Source organism: Hippopotamus amphibius, chromosome 12 (assembly GCF_030028045.1).
Source record: "Hippopotamus amphibius kiboko isolate mHipAmp2 chromosome 12, mHipAmp2.hap2, whole genome shotgun sequence".
Classification (NCBI taxonomy): Eukaryota; Metazoa; Chordata; class Mammalia; order Artiodactyla; family Hippopotamidae; genus Hippopotamus; species Hippopotamus amphibius.
The window spans coordinates 75970580-75987467 of NC_080197.1; the positions used below are offsets into that span (position 1 = coordinate 75970580).

The 16888-nt window shown below is 51.7% G+C and overlaps 1 protein-coding gene across 3 annotated transcripts in view; it reads left to right on the forward strand.

The window, feature by feature from the left end:
• VWF (von Willebrand factor) overlaps nucleotides 1–16888 on the forward strand; it is a 130755-nt gene that overhangs the window by 65444 nt on the left and 48423 nt on the right. For 2 of the 3 annotated variants that reach the window (XM_057702124.1, XM_057702123.1), the window contains 6 exons: nucleotides 6623–6726; nucleotides 7776–7914; nucleotides 10877–11011; nucleotides 12893–13039; nucleotides 15347–15487; nucleotides 15627–15740. In XM_057702124.1, the coding sequence (XP_057558107.1) occupies nucleotides 6623–6726; nucleotides 7776–7914; nucleotides 10877–11011; nucleotides 12893–13039; nucleotides 15347–15487; nucleotides 15627–15740 (780 nt within the window). The remainder of the gene's footprint in view (nucleotides 1–6622; nucleotides 6727–7775; nucleotides 7915–10876; nucleotides 11012–12892; nucleotides 13040–15346; nucleotides 15488–15626; nucleotides 15741–16888) is intronic. The other variant, XM_057702122.1, reaches the window with a different exon arrangement.

Genomic DNA, 16888 nt, shown 5'->3' on the forward strand with positions numbered 1-16888 from the left:
AGGATGGCTCTCCTATGGCTGTAAAAGGCATTCGTGATGCCCAGGCCTCGGCTTGGGATCAGCGTCCTGGTCTGTGGGAGCTGAAAACTTGGACCCGTTGCCAGCGGCCCTTGGGAAGGCTGCGGATTGGGGTGTGCGCAGGGCACATGGTCTCTCTCCTTTCCCTCCAACCGTCTCTCCTCCAAGATGGACAGACTAGCTGTTATCCATTCTCCCTGAGTGCTCCCCTCTGTCTTAGCCTCGGAGGATTCTAGAACTCTCTTTTCTAATGGGGGAACTAGAGAACTAGGGAACACCACCAAACTGAAAGGTCTTGTTTGGTGCCTTAGCAGAAGGAGGTATAAAGGAGGAGGAAACTCAGATAAGAAATAGGAGGGGGAAGGGGAAGCTTCCGCATTGTTCTTTGTACCCCGGCGGGCTTTTATTTTGACTTTCCCTTCTCCATACTTGGAGGAGAGCTCCTGACATCAGAGAAGGCTCTGGCAAAAAGAGGGACGCCACTCAGAGGCTGGCAACGTCAGCTGGGGCTCTTTCAAATGAACCTTTTTTTTTCCCCACGCAGGAGATAGTACAGGTAGTCTTAAATGTTAGTAACCACAGGAACTGTGTCATCATCCCCAATCCCCAGTGGAGAGTGAGGCCCCGGGTGCGGGGGGAGGATGCACCCTTAGGGACGCGCGGGCACTCCTGCAGCCTCTGGCCTCCCGAGGACAGTCTCTGGACACCTGTCACCTAACGAGGTGTCTCCCACCCCAGCCGCAGGGGGTTGTGATCTCGAGGCTTGTGGAGTAAGAGACTGGGCTGTTTTCACAACTGCTTCATCCCGATGCCGGCAAACAGTTGAGGCCAGATCGGCCGAGCAGGAGAGTCTGGGTGATTTATGAAGTGCGTGGGTGCTGATCACCACCCGGGACGTGTGTTCTCGGCCTCCACGTAGAGGAAAAGGAGCCGAAAACACCGCCTTCGGGCCTGTGGGACCGTGGGCACGTCCTCTGAGGGTGTTTCTCGGTTGGCCGTCCCCTGTGGGAGGTGGGAGGCTGTGGCATGTCCCTGAGGGTTTGGGGGAAGAGGTCAGGGGTTCTGGGGACTGAGGGGGGAGGGAGCAGCTCTTTCCCGGGGGCAGGTCTATGGGGAGCGGGAAGAGTAGGAACAGGGGCCTGAGGGCTGAGCTCCCAGCCAGGCCTCACTGCTTCCTGGCTCCTCGCTTTTGCACAATCATTCACTTTCTCTGAACCTCAGTTGCCTCGTCTGTGACATGGGCACAGAATCCCTCTTCTGCCTTCATCATGTGTGGGCCTGAAGGAGTCATGTGTAAAAGCATTTTTAAAACCAGAAAGTGTTATGGGATCATGGTAGTAGCTTTAGTTGTTCTTTTCACCCACAACCAAGGCTCCGTCTCAGAGGCTGGGCTGGACCCCTCCTCTAGTCCATAGGAGAGATCTGGGAAGGACCTGTTTTCATAAATTTCCAGTCTGTTGTGGACCAAAGCTTTTGTAAATACAATAGAAATGAATTATCAGAAAAATGAAGCAAAAGGTGATGATATACAAACATGAATAACAGACATGATATATTGCACATAATTTTCTAAACACCTACCCTCCAGTCTGCACTCACATCATCACAGACCCTCACTCGTCCTGGGGACCATCCCCCTCTTTGCAATTTGTTCCAGCCCTGGTACCCACTCAGATAAGGCTTTCTGCTTCACTCCGTCTGCTGCTGACACTGGTGCCGGGGTCTCCTTGCATGGGACGAGGGAGGGATGGGGATGCTTTTTGACCACCCTGATGGATGGTTGGTGGAGAAACTGCGTGGGTTGGAGCCCCGAACATTCAGACTTGAATCTGGGCTCCTTAAAGGAGTGGCAAGTCACTTCACATCTTTGTGCCTGATATTTCTCACCTGTAAAGTTGGGTCAGAAGGGCTGTGGGGAGGACAGGGGATGACAGTGATGGGCTCATGGAAAGTGCTTTGTAAGTAGTGGTTTAATGACCACGATTGTGAGAAGTTCATGGAGGAAAACCATGAACCATATTATGGACAGAGATGCTATAGGAAGTTAGTGTACACAAACAATTTCTTGGACCTCAGTGTCCACTTGTAAGACCCACTAGATCAGTAAAATGAGGGGGTTGCCCTAGAAAATTTCCCAAGTCTTTATCTATGGTTCAAAAATTCTTGAGTGGATTTCCTACCTTTAAATTAGACTACTACCTGCTTCCACCACGAGGTGGCAGCAAAGCACAGCCCACTGACCGGCTCACTTCCACCCAGTCACTGCTCTGATTGTCTCCAGGCAGAGCCAGGAGCCCGAAAGACTCACGCTTTCAACCCCTCCTACCACACAGCAAGAGAGAAAGGACACAAAACCATTCAAGGCTACATAATTTTGTAGTGGAAATCCTGGTTTCCTGACTCCCAGTGCAGTATCACTGTCTGGGAGATGTTCACTTATGCTCTGAAGTCCAGTGGTCACATTTTCCAAACTGGTACCCAGTTCTGCTGGTATTAGGAAACCTCTCAGCAGCTGGGAAGTGTGTTCATTTCCCTGGTGCTTGGACGCCCAGTTTTCTCACTGGCCCACTATGAAGCCGGAGAAGACTTTGGTGCTGCTTTTCGTGTTTTTGTGTTTTTTTTGTTTTTGATTTTTAATATTTATTGGAGTACAGTTGATTTACAATGTTGTGTTAGTTTCTGCTGTACAGCAAAGTGAATCAGTTATACATGTATCCACTCTTTTTTTAGCTTCTTTTCTCATATAGGTCATTACAGGGTACTGAGTAGAGTTCCCTGTGCTGTACTGTAGGTCCTTATTAGTTATCTATTTTATACATAGTAGTGTTTATATGTCAGTCCCAATCCCCCAACTTATACCTCCCCCCCTTTCCCCCTTGGTTGGCTCTGCTTTTTTTTAAAAAATTAATTAATTTAGTTATTGGCTGTGTTGGTCTTCATTGCTGCACACGGGCTTTCTCTAGTTGTGGAGAGGGGGGGCTACTCTTCATTGCGGCAAGTGGGCTTCTCATTGTGGTGGCTTCTCTTGTTGTGGAGAATGGGCTCTAGGCGTGTGGGCTCCCGTAATTGTGGCACACAGGCTCAGCAGTAGTGGCTCACGGGCTCTAGAGCACAGGCTCAATAGTTGTGGCACATGGGCTTATTTGCTCCGTGGCATGTGGGATCTTCCCAGAGCAGGGATTGAACCCATGTTCCCTGCATTGGCTGGCAAATTCTTAACCACTGAGCCATCTAGGAAATCCCTGGCGCTGCATTTTGAAAGCTTGGGCTCAGGGGCCCATCCAGAGAGGGCCTCTCATGTGCGCATTGTAAATCCTACGAGATATAATTCTAAAAGGCCCAAGAAAGCCCTCCCGTCTCAAAGACATCTCCTACAGTTCCTATGATTTGCCACCTAATCAGATTTACTGAAATATAATGGGTATGAATTTAGTTTGGTTAACAAAAAAGAACTTTAAAAAAGCTAATCTTATAAATCCTCATAGGAAGTCATTCACACTTTAGCATGAGTTGTTTCATCAGATTCTTTCCTTCTAGCAAACATCTACTTGAAGGTAACTGCATTGAGCTGGAGGTATTGGTGGGGAGGACAAAAGAGAGTTGGAAGGCAAAAAAAGAATTTGGAAAATGGGTCCATATGGCAGGGTGAAGATGGGGCCTTTTCAGAGAAGAGTAACAAAACCAATTTTTTTCTACTTCATAATTTTTCTTGGGGCTGATCAAGACCCAGAACCGTATTCTCAGCACGAGCCTTTCTTACTCAAGGTGTCATGAGCTGATGAACAATAGTGACAACTATCTCTGCCTGTTTTCTTCTGAAGTCCTTGAAGGACGTTTGTCAACTTTATCTTATCCTTCTGGTGTCCCAAAGGGACAAACACTAGGCAGGAATGGTTTTCTTCTTTTTAAAGATGAAGTGTAAGGAAGTGACTTAAAATTCACTTCGGGGCTGCTGTACTGGCCCACCGTACACGTGGACCAGTTCTCATCTAGATCCTGTCCATCTCCTGTATTGCGTCTTTATCTTTCTATCTCTGTGAAGTTTTTTTTTAACGCTTTAGGATTCTGGGTGCTTTTGGCTGGGCTGGTGATTTTGATCTTCTCTCCCAAGTTGGCAGCCTCCTGCTGATAAACCTCTCCTCCCCCTTTAAGGTTATGCTTTGCCTCCCCTCCGGCTATGACGTAGGTCTAACCCACGCCCCGTCCTCATTCGATACCAAGGTCCTATTTTAATATCGTAATCCATTAGTTAGTCATCTCCTTTCACTAAAATAAGCAGGGCAGAGAGGAGCCACGTGGTTTGTCAGTGAGAACTCAGAAGCGACGGTCGTATCTCATGGCCAAGCTAGGATTTGAGTTTTCTGTCCCCTGGAGGGGGGCTGGGCTTCCTGGGACTCACCTCTGGCCCGGGGGAGGGCCCTGGAAGGGAGGGGCTACCTGGGCCCTGGGTGTGCAGGACTTTTTGTCAGTGGGTTGACCACCCTGGAGAGAGGTAAAAACATCCAGCGCACAGACCAAGAGGCCTGGGAAACCTGCCCCTCCACCCCCCACAGCCTGCTTCCGCTCAGGGGAGGTGAGCGGGGCTGCTTCCTGGAATCCATCCTGCACCGCTTCGCCTCACATCAGGTTTCCCATAATGAGGCTCGTTGTCTGCTCTCCATTAACTGCAGCAGTGAGGGCTGGCGAGCGGGTCCGGTCCCCAGGGAGGTGGCCGTCATTCCCGGAGTAGCCATGAGGTGGCAGGCCTGGGACTTACATCAGAGCTTGACAAGCTTGGGGGACGTGAGGTGAAGCCTGATCTTGAAGTCTTTGAAGACTTAGGGTGGAGGGATGTTTCCTACCCTCCCTGTTCCCTAATGGGCGCCTAAGCTCCTTCTCTTCCAAGGATGTTGTGGTCCCGGGAGGTAAGAGCCACCCTAGAGTGTGGTCCACCTGCATCTTCCTCACTCTGGCTCCCATTCTACCCCTTCCCTTAGGCCCCGGGGACTCGGCAACCCGCTGGAGGCTGGTGGTGGTTGAGTCCTGGAGGTGGTTCTTCCCACCACTTCTAACACATGCACATGTATACACACACGTGCACACACACATGTACCCACAGGCACACACACATGCACCCATGTATGTACAGGCACACATGCATGATCACGCATGCACACACACATACACACATAGGCACGTACACACACACACATGCACCCCCACACAGTGCACCTCCCCAGGCACACACCCGCACACACCCCCCCCACAGGTACACACCCACACACGCACACAGGCATACACACACACAGGCACACATGTGCAGACACACACATGCAGGCACACATGCACACAGGCACACGCATGATTTTAGTCTGTGATCCTTGACATGAAAGCCCTTTGTGCAACCCGAGACCGCCCTGTCCCAGGGCTTTGTCTGGCTCCAGGCCCAGGGAACCCAGGCTTGTCTGCGGAGTGACGGGGTCGCACGGATGCTGGGGGGCCCAGACCAGCAGCTTCTCACCCCTCAGGTGGCTCTGGAAGCAGAGTGCTGTGGTCCCCTCGCCCAGGGTCACACAGAGCAGGTGTCCAGGGCTGCCTCCTGGGGTTGGGACAGAAGCAGATCTACATGTGGGAGCAGAGTGGGTTTGGTCAGCTCTTCCGAAGGCCACTGGGGCCAGTGTGTCTCCATTCTTTTCCTCTGGCTGCAACATGCCTGAAGAGTGTCACTTGTCGCATAGTAACTCCTTCACTGGAGGGCGGGGAGGGAGGGCAGGCCCCGAGAGGGTGTGTCAGACCCTCAGGGGTCGCGGTGACGAGCATGCACAGGGGCTTGAAGACCCCCAGGCTCTGGTTCTGGTCCATCCCTGCCTGTGGCCACTATTCAACTTTCACCTCTAGGGCGTTAAGTACATTGTTAACTAATGAATTCATTTTATTAAATATATTATCCATTTTCTTCAACTATAAAACGTAGTAGAAGCTCCATGAAGAACATTCAGAAAAAAAAAATTAAAAAACCAAAAAAGAAAGAAAATAAGATTCCCTTATCCCAGCCCACCAGAGGCAACTTCTATAATTCCCAAGCCTTTTGGAGGCAACGTCTATATTTCCTTCAAGACTTTTTTGGAAACATATACATATATATATTCTTAATTGGGACCATATGTGTATGCAGTTTTTTCTCTCTCTTATTTTAAAAATTAGCAGCATAAGTAATTCTCAAAACTTTTAAGATTTTAATAGCTGCACAGGATACCATCACCTGGAGATTCCTTAATGGGTTTAATCATTTTCCTATTGTGAACACTTTATTGCTTCCATTTTTTTGGAGTGATAATCTTTATGGGCACATTAATCTTTGCCCATAACTCTATTACCTTTGGAGAGATCCTCTGGAAGAATTACTGGGTCTATGGAGATGCACATGTCAAGGGCTCCTGATGTGTTGCAGAGTCTCCACCAGGTCTGAGAGCAGAGGGGGTTGGAGTGTCTTCATCTGAGCTGGGAGGACCAGTGTAGATGAGAGAGAGCTGGGATTCCAGCCCCAGCCTGGGCGTGGACTCCCTGGGTGCGGCTGTCGGATCACTCGCTACAGCCCCAAGACTTTTGGATTGCTTTCCCTTAGGTCCGGCACGAGAACAAGTGTGTGGCCCTGGAAAGGTGTCCCTGCTTCCACCAGGGCAGAGAGTACGCCCCTGGAGAGATGGTGAAGGTGGACTGCAACACTTGGTGAGGCCAGGAAGGGTTCCGGGAAGGCTGCGGGCAGATGGCAGGGAGGGGTGGGGGTGGGGGTCTGGCACTTGCCCCGTCCACCCGTGGGAATGTGGCTGCTCCCTTCCTCCTCCCTGTGCCTCTGTTTCTCCATCTGTCAAATGGGAGACTCTTTATGATCCTGTGTGCTCACCCTGCATGGACACTCTCTGGAGAGCAGTGTTTCCGTGCAGGGAGATGGGCCTGGGGAAGAAAGGGCCATGTTCATCACTGCACCTGTGACCAAGCTGCTCCAGAGCATGGGATCAGGGTCCTTCTCTGGCCTTGTGTTGTCCCCCAGGCATATTTGCAGTGTGCTTGCCTGGAAAGGGACTGTCCTTCACACAGCCCCAGGCTCTGCTCACTCACCCCGCCTTACTTTGAGGCTGTGCAGAGCTTTAGGGGAGAGCCACGGGGACAGGCACGAAGGGTCTGAGTGTCTGGGGCCGGAGGTCTGAGCGTTCCACCTCTGACACCCGGAGCGGGCTTCCTGATGTCTGCTCTGTCACGGGGTGGAGGGATGGGGCCGTACGACAGCCGGCAAGTTGCTGTGGATTACACACTGCATACACCAACCCTCTCCTGGCAGAAGTTCACTGCTGGTCGCCATTTCCCTGACTCAGAATTTTCCTGTCATTCTGGACGTGTGTCCCCTTAGCCTCAGGGGATTTCAGCTTCAGTGCCTGTTCTGTAGAGACCCCGTGGCCTTTCCCAAGTGATGTCCCAGGAGGCACGTCCGGAGCAAGTGGTGACAGTGTCCCCGGGTCACCTCGGACAACCAGAGCCCTTCTTCGCCTGTTTCCCCTATGTGATGGGAGGGCAGCGTGGCTTCCCTCTCCTCCTGGGCCCCCTGCCCTAAAAATGTGTGGGTCTATGACTGCAGGGCCCCGTGAGGTCCCATCCATAGGTCACAGACCTGCCCACTTCCCGAGGCCTCCTGGAGGATGGGTGGCGTGCTTGCTGTCCCAGTGCCCGGACAGTCCCCACTCCCCAGCACCCCCCCCTCACCCCCCCCACACCTTTCCCAGTGTCTGTCGGGACCGGAAGTGGAACTGCACGGACCACGTGTGTGACTCCACGTGCTCCGCCCTGGGCCTGGCTCACTACCTCACCTTCGACGGGCTCAAGTACCTGTTCCCCGGGGAGTGCCAGTACGTCCTGGTGCAGGTGAGAGCTGGGGGCCGTGGGGGGCCCCCAGGCTGGATGCCACCCGATGGGTCTGGGGAAACAGCTCTGGGGGCTGGTTTCTACGAGAGTGACCGTCCAGCCCCTGGAGAGGCAGGGCTCAAGACTGCCGTGTTCCTCCCGCTCACCGGGACGCCTCTCGGGATGGGACAGAGCTTATTTGTTGACGGGCCTTGGTGTGGGCAGGCTCCCATCAGCCCCAATCCCAGCACAATGGAATGAGAGAGGCTCCCTTTACTCCTGGTAGACAGGGCCTCAGTCAGGGGACCAGCGGGGGGTGGAGCCCGGGCCGGATTTCCGCCCTGGCACCCTCCCTGCCAGCATCCTTGTGCAGTGAACAGCCCGCTTGAGGATGGTTGAAATGACCCCTGGAGTTTGCTTCCTGCCTTATGATTCTATTCTATTCTATTTTTTTTTTTTTTTTGCCGCACCGCGCAGCTTGTGGGATCTTAGTTCCCCAACCAGGGATCGAACCCTGGCCCTGGGCGGTGAGAGCTCAGAGTCCTAACCGCTGGACCGCCAGGGAATTCCCCATTCCGTTCCACTCCATTCCATTCCATTCAATTCCACTCCACTGCATTCTCCACCTTTTACATTTCCAACCTCGTGCAGCTCAGAATAGGGAGGGGGCGAGGGGTGTGGGTACAGAAGGTTCTGCTGCCCGGCAGGGCGAGAAGCAGCCCGGGGCATCCTAGCTGCTGAGTGGGGCCGCTCTGCTCCCTCTCCCGCCACGTGGATTCCTGTGAGTTTCCCTCACTGGTTGACACCGATGTGGGTGAGCAAGGAGGGCTGAGCGCTTTGCCTGCGAGGATGAGACGGCTGGACTCCGAGCAGCTTGAACAAGTGTGGTCTCTCTGTCTCCACTCTCGGGGGAAGAGGGGAGTGCTCGGTGTTGTCTGCAGGGAAGACCACAGACTCGCAGGAGCCTCAGCCCCAGAGGTGGAGCTGCAGGGCCCGAGAGCGTGACGCCCACCCAGCGTGCAGGGAGCAAGCCCCCCGCCTCCTCCCCCAGCCCTGGGCTGGCCGCAGAGAGGCGGGTGGCGTGCTGGGGAGACGGGCACACCCCGCCAAATGGTTTTACCCATACCCAGGAACCCTCTAGGGCGTTCCCACATACCATCTTTCGGTTACCTGTCTGCCCCCCGTCTTGATAGCAAAAGACAGGCTGACACCAGCTCTGGGGCGCCACTCCCCAGCCAGGTTCAGATCTGGGCACCCAGAAAAATACGACATTTCAGTGCAGTGAGGAGGGGCTGGTCAGACCTACCGTCCCCGCTCTTTCTGCCCAGGTGAAGCTGCCCAGGTGGGCCAGTCAGAGCCCCTCCGAGCCGTGCCCCTCGTGGGGCCGCTTTTCCTGCCCCGCCGCCAGTGCCGGTGTCCCCTCTGATACTTTGTCCCGAGTCCCCCTCCCTTTCCTGCCTTCCTCCTTGGGAGGTGTTATCAGGACTTTCTTCTTCAGAGAAGTCTAGGCTGGTGACAAAGGACTTGTACCTTCGCTCCCTCTTTTAACCTTCACGACCCCGTTAACCCACAAACCTGTTTAACCTAGCAATCCCAGTAACCCGAGGCAAACCTGTTTAACCTAACTGTGCCATCAAGTTGGTGATCCCATCTTACAGAGGGGCACATCGTGTGTGTGGAACATGTGTGTATGTGAGAGAGAGAGAATGTGTGTGTACTTGTGTCTGTGTGTACGTGCGTGCGTGTGTATTGTATGTGTGTGTGTGCACGTGTGTGCACGTGTATGTACGGGTACATGTCTGTGTGTGTATATGAATGTGTGTCTGTGTGAGCCTCTGTGTGTGTGCATGCGTGCGTGTGTGTGTGTGTGTGTGTGACTACTCGACATTATCCAGTAAGTGGCAGAAACAAGGCCCACACCTAGCTTTTCTAAGTTGACTGCTTTTTTTCCCATCACACCACAGTAATAGCTGCCATGGGAGGTATTTGCCAGAAATGTGTCCCTTTTGCTTCCTTTCTGTGCAGTTCCCCAGCGAGGACCAGTGCTCCCTCACCCTCTGTTCTGCTCTGGAGATGGTAGTGTTGAGTTAAAAATATATACACACACAACGTGAGCTGCGAGTTGAGTTTTATTTGGGGCAAAATGAGGACTGCATCCCGGGAGACAGCATCTCAGATAGCTCTGAGAAACTGCTCTGAGGAGGTGAGAGGAGGAGCCAGGATATATAGGAATTTTGCAACAAAGGACAGGCAGTTGGGAATGTCAAAAGATTCTTGTTAAAGAAAGAAAACCAGATATCTCAAGTTAAGGAATTAAGTGCGGTTCTATATATGGGAAGGTACAAGCTCTGGGCTCACTGAAATCATTCCTCTGATGTGCGCCTCAGCTATCTGGGGCCAGGATCCTGTGTTTCCACATCCTGAGTTTCCTCAGGGCTCACCGTGGGGAGTGGCTGCAGTCTTTTCAGCCCTGAGTTTTCTCATCTCAGTGGCTCCCGTTGGAGGGCCGCAATCGTTGATGACTGTGACATCCTTTGTTTATTAATATGGCAGGAAACCTTTCATTTATCAATATTCCATTTATCGGTAGCTCAGCCGGTGTTGCTGGGTCCAGCGGTCTTTGGATCCAGTTCTGGGCCAGCAGTCCAGAGGGCCTCCACCAGAGCTTAGAGCCGCCAAGCGCCATGTGGCCCGACTGTGCTGGTTCCCCGGCGGAGGCTGGACGAACAGGCTCGGGGGGCTGCAGGCTGATGCGTCCACACGCCCTCTCCCTGTGTCCCTCCTGCTCTCCCTCCTGCCACTCCCCACCCCCACCTGACTGTAGGCACCTGGTTCATAGGCTGAGGATGACACACCTGTGAGTGTCCTCTGTCTGTGTCTCTGTCTCTGTCTCTCTCTCACACGCACACACATGCGCACACACACACACGCATGGACACAGCTGCCTCCTGTAACATATCTCCTGACGACTGTCTTTCCCCAGGATTACTGTGGCAGTAACCCTGGGACCTTCCGGATCCTGGTGGGGAACGAGGGGTGCAACTACCCCTCCCTGAAATGCAGGAAGCGCGTCACCATCCTGGTGGAAGGAGGCGAGATTGAGCTGTTTGATGGGGAGGTGAGTGTGGGCTCGTCCCTCCAGCCTCACGCCGCCCCTGTGTCACCTGATGAAGAGTACGGGCGAGCGTTCGTTCACGATGTGTGCAGCCGGTGGAGACAGGAGGGAGCGCTGTATCCCCTGACCTCAACTCCTCCTGTGAGGGGGCAGGTGGCAGATGGAGACAGATTACACGATCCATTTTAGTAGAAGGAAGTGCAGACTTACATGTGGAGAAGGGTGTGTAACTGTATCTGCACCAGCATGGGAAGGGCCAGGGCTGACCTCCAGAGGGCAGCAGAGATGGGGGGGTGGGAGGACTTTCATATAGGAATACATATATTCACACGCATATATATTATATACCCACAGTTGTGTGCATTATAGATACAAATGTGCACACACCTATGCACATATATTATGCATACAAATATATTATATACACACATACATGTTATATACCCATAGTTGTATTATATATACAAATGTGTACACACATATATGCACATATACTGTATACATCATATATATTATACACACATATACATATATATTATAGCCCATATTTACCCATATTATATGTACAAATATGTACACAGGTGTACACATGTATACACATATCTTATTCACACAAATATGTACATACATATATACACACATATATAAGTATATACACACATATACATACAAATATATATACACACATATATAAATGTATGTTTTGGGAGGTGATGGTGTTTGGGAGGATTTTTGCTTTTATGTTTTTCAGTTCTTTTCAGATAAAATCTTTTCTAAAGAACTTGAAGTGCACAGACTCAGGCCCTGTGTGCTAAGAGCTCACGGAGGGGTTCTCAGAAGTCTGCTGGAGAACCACCCAGGAGATCTTGTTTAAGATGCCGACCTTCAGGTCCACCCTGAGGTTCTGACTCAGGTCTGGGTGGGGCCCAGGAGCCTGCGTCTGAAGTGGCAGGGCTCGCTGGAGCACGGCTGTGGTTGTGCTGGTCTGGCCACATCGGTACTCGGGAGACCCGGGTCTGGGCTCATCCCTTCCCTGTATCTGCATTTTGTTCCGTGGCCTTAGCTCGTATCCTGCTGTCTGGCAAATACCCACCGCTGATATCAGGAGATGGGAGGTGAATTCTCCTCCCTTGGAGAAGTTAGCTGTTGAGCAAATGGGATCTGTTGACTTGGGCCGGAGGCATCTATTTCAGAGACAGCGCTACTTAGGACAGAAGACAGTGGTGACATTGAGTGGGAGGCTCTGCCTGTGGTGTGTCCCCAGGGAGAGGGCCTTTCGAAGGGGTGACAAGTTCTTAGTATCAGCCTCAGTCTTATGGGTTAGATGGTCAGCCACGCACCATGAAACAGCCCAGGAGGGCTCGACAGCGGCAGCGAGTCAGCCCGGTCGAGGGCTCAGGTCCTGTGGAGGCTGAAGTCTGGGGTTCCTGCCTCCAGTGCTGAGCTCTCCTGTGCCCCTGTTCAGCTCTGACTCCTGATGACAGCCTGGGAGTGGGAGATGGAAGGAGAGGCGAGAATCTAGGGCTTATTTTAATAAAGGGGTAGATTTTTAAATCAATTGCCTAGAGGTGCTTAAAATCATCACCACATCAAAAACCTGTTTAGGGTATCACGTTTATTTAATGATCAAGTGTTCAAAAAATTCTTTTCGTGACGTGGTGGGTGATCTTCTGCCAGTTGGTTTCATTGTATTTTTAGTCTCATAATTATGATTTTGCTGCCACCTCTTCATCCTAGGGTTCTTGGAGAGAAATAGGTGAGATGAATGCAGCTCTGGCCAAACGGGGCAAATGACCAGCTGCTCTGGAGGGCCGTGGGACGGGGGAGAGCCATGCCTCAGGTCTGACTGTCACCGTGCTGGTCTCACAATGCATCCTCCCTCAGGTGAGCGTGAAGAGCCCCATGAAGGATGAGACTCACTTCGAGGTGGTGGAGTCTGGCCGGTACATCACGGTGCTGCTGGGCAAGGCGCTCTCCGTGGTCTGGGACAGGCGCCTGGGCATCTCTGTGTTCCTGAAGCGGACTTACCAGGTGGGTGGCCTTTCTCTGCTTCCTCCTTGTCGCGTCTGTGTGTGCCTTCAGCTGCCTGAGCAGCGGCCCAGGATCCCCACCTGCTGTCTCGGGGGAAGGTGGGTGGTCACCTTGTCCAGGCTTCCACGCGGCGCAAGTAAGACAAGTATTAGAGTTCACCTTGGCTGTTTTCTGAGACAGGCTGTCTGCGGAAGGATGGAGGGTCCCTGGATCCTGCAAACAGTCCCTTGACTGGCCTTGCTAGGCAAGCAGTTTACATACACAAATGAAGGAAGGAAAAGATTGGGCACTAGCTATTCTTAAGGTTTATTAACCTAAAGAGGCAAACGCTCACGCGTGATGGGTGTGATTATAACACCGCAGAGCATTCCAGGTGCGCCTCCCACGGAGACACAGGCCAGCACCTGCCGAGGGCTGCGATGAAACTGCTTTGGGGAAGGCTGCTTGCAGTATCTGTCCAGGTTCCGATGGTTTGCTGGGACTTCATTTTCTCTAACCAGCATGAGTGTGACAAGTGCTCTGTCTGCCCTGGTGGCAGGACTGACCTTCCTAACATCTGTTCTACACACTGTGGATACTGCAGGGAAATAACTATATAAAACTATGTAACTATATATAACTATACATAACTATATATAACTATAACTGTATGTAACTATATAACTATATGTAACTATACATATATAACTATATATGACTATAACTATAACTCTCTCTCTCTATATGTATATGTATATCTTAACTTTGTGTTAGTTTCCCATTGCTGCTGTAATGCATTACCACAAACTTAGTGGCCTCAAGAGGCAACACAAATAGATTATCTCTTCTGATTCTGGAGGTCAAAAGTATAAAATTGGTCGGCAGGGCTGCATTCCTTCTGGAGGCTTTAGGGGACACTCTATCTCCTTGCCTTTTCTAGCTTCCAGGGGCCACCTGCATCCCTTGGCTGTGGTCCTATCCTCCACCTTCAAAGCCAACAGCATAGTATCTTCTACTCTCTCTCTGCTTCCCTCTGTCACATCACCTTTCTCACTCTGACGCCTCCTGTGCTGCTTATAAGACCCTGTGATTACACTGAGCCCACCTGGAAGATCCAGGACAGTCTTCCCATCTCACGTTCCTTAACCTAATCACACCTGCAAAGATGCAATCACATCACATCTTGTCACATATGGTAACATATTCCTGGTTCTGGGGATTAGGACATGGACATCTTTGGGGGCGGGCATGGTTTTGTCTACTACAACCCTGGTGGAGATCATATTCTAGGGGGGATCTTATGTGTTTTAGATTGGTTGGTCTGATGAGACCTGTCTCGAAAGGTGTGAGTAGAGTCTTTGGGGAAGGGAGGGAGGGGGCCGTATAAATATGCTGACTGGAGAATTTGGGTGGGCGGAGTAGCAGGTGCCAAGGCCCTAAGGTGGACAGTGTTTGTGCTTGGACAAGGAGGCCAGGGTGGCTGGAGAGGAGGGGCCAGGGGTGATCGGTAGTTAACAAGGGCAGGGCTGGGGCAGGGGCCATACCATGGGGGCTGTTAAGCCACGTAAAGATCTTTGTCCTTTCGTGCACCTGTGAGAACACTCTTCTTGCATGGTTCCCAGCAAAATAGAATAAGTCACATCTCTTTGTCCCAAGGCAGGGCTCCAAATATGTTCTAAGAGCATCACACCTTTTCTTTTCCTGGCCAAATAGTTCCAGTTTTGTCCATGGTTCTTACGTGGTGGTTTCCATCCACTCAGGACTTGTATACTGCAGCCCATGATAGGTGAACACAGAGAGAAATAAGATACTATGTCAGCCCTGGTGGCGTTTAGTATACAGCAGAATCCTGGCCAACGTGCTCTGAACAGGCTGCAGTTGTCCAGGTAAGGGACTCACTGTCCACAGTCAAGTAGGACTAGAACGCTCCCTCCTCGGACCTCTTACACTCTCATTGATGTAACGTTGAACCAGCTTCTCTTCTGCTCAGACCCTTACTGGGGCAGCTGATGGTTTACACTGCAGAAACCAGGGCCCAGGCTGCCGAGTTGGCCATCCAAGGGACATGGGTGGGCTGCCTCTCTTTGTGAATGGCCTTGGTCTCCTTAACCTTAACCTGGGGTTGATGTGGAAGCCGATAAAAGGCCTTGGCAAGGTCAAGGCTTTGCTGATCACCCTGGTCTCCTCCTGGGTCTCTTCTCCTGTCCCCTCCCATCTTGCTCTTCCTCAGGTAAGCCTGCCTCCCTTCCTGCCTGGAACCCTTCTTTTCCTGACTCAGCGAGCTTGCTCTGAGGTTCACAAAGCTTACACTCCCACCTTGTCCCCCAGGAGCAGGTGTGTGGCCTGTGTGGGAATTTCGATGGCATCCAAAACAACGACCTCACCAGCAGCAGCCTCCAAGTGGAGGAAGACCCTGTGGACTTTGGGAATTCCTGGAAAGTGAGCCCGCAGTGCGCCGACACCCGGAAAGTAGGTCGGGGTCTCTGTGTGGACCGTGGGCGGTAGCGGTGTGGCCTGCAGGGGGTCAGGGCTCGGGGAGAGGGCCTCTTGGAGCCCTTCTGGGTTGACTGTCCTGGGCCCATCAGTGTACTCCTGCCCTGTTCCCCAGGCACCGCTGGAGTTGTCCCCTGCCACCTGCCACAACAACGTCGTGAAGCAGACGATGGTGGATTCCTCCTGCAGGATCCTCACCAGCGGCATTTTCCGGGAGTGCAACAGGCTGGTGAGGGCGGCGGGGCCCCTGGGGGCAGGAACTTCTAGCTGTGGACGTTTCCAGGAACTTCAGAAATGATCTGTGGCTGCTCACCTCTCTTGGCTTCAGGCGGGGAAACAGAAAGAATAACCGAGGGTGTATAAGGAGAGCAATGCCTGGCAAATCATTTTTCTTCTGTGCGATGCATGCTTCTCTGTGCATGCGCCAATGCTGCTCTTCCGGCCTCGTCTTAGGGTTTGTCCCCCACGGATTATCTTGTCTCTAACATTAGAGCAGAGGTGGTTTCCTTCTCCCATCCCGTCATGTCTCTGGCCCTGGTGACCCAACCCCTGCCCCGGGTGCTCAGATTGTCTCATGGAAACTCTTTGCTGGTCTTAAAGCTAGGTTTCTTTCTTTCTTCCTTCCCTCCTTCTCTCCTTCCTTCCTTCTTTCCTTCCTTTTTCTTTCTTTCTTTCTTTCTTTCTTTCTTTCTTTCTTTCTTTCTTTCTTTCTTTCTTTCTTTCTCTCTCTTTCTCTCTCTCTCTCTCTCTCTTTCTTTCTTTCTTTCTTTCTTTCTTCTTTCCTTTCTTTCTTTTTCTTTCTTTCTTTCCTTCTTTCTTTCTTTCTTTCTTTCTTTCTTTCTTTCTTTCTTTCTTTCTTTCTTTCTTTCTTTCTTTCTTTCTTCCTTTCTTTCTTCCTCCCTCCCCCCTTCCCTCCTTCCTTCCTTCCTTTCTTTTCTTTTCTTTTCTTTTCTTTTCTTTTCTTTTCTTTTCTTTTCTTTTCTTTTCTTTTCTTTTCTTTTCTTCCTCTTGGCTGCACCACACGGCTTGCAGGATCTTAGTTCCCTGACCGTGGATTGAACCCATGCTCCCTGCACTGGGAGCGTGGAGTCCTAAACATTGGACTGCCAGGGAAGTCCAGATCTTGAGCCCACATTTTATGGCTTCTTTTTGTGTCTGTATCTTTTTGTGTCTTATCACATGGTGATAAGGAATTTCCCAAACAAGGTTCCATGCTGTTTTCTCTCTGTCTCTGTCTGAATGTATATACGCAGCCTTGTGTATGTGTGGGTTTGTGTATATTTGTGTATGTACATACACACGCTTGCACACATGGCCGGGTACACACGCGTGCTGCTCTGCGGCACCCCCCTTGTGGGAGTGACTGGTTGAACACCT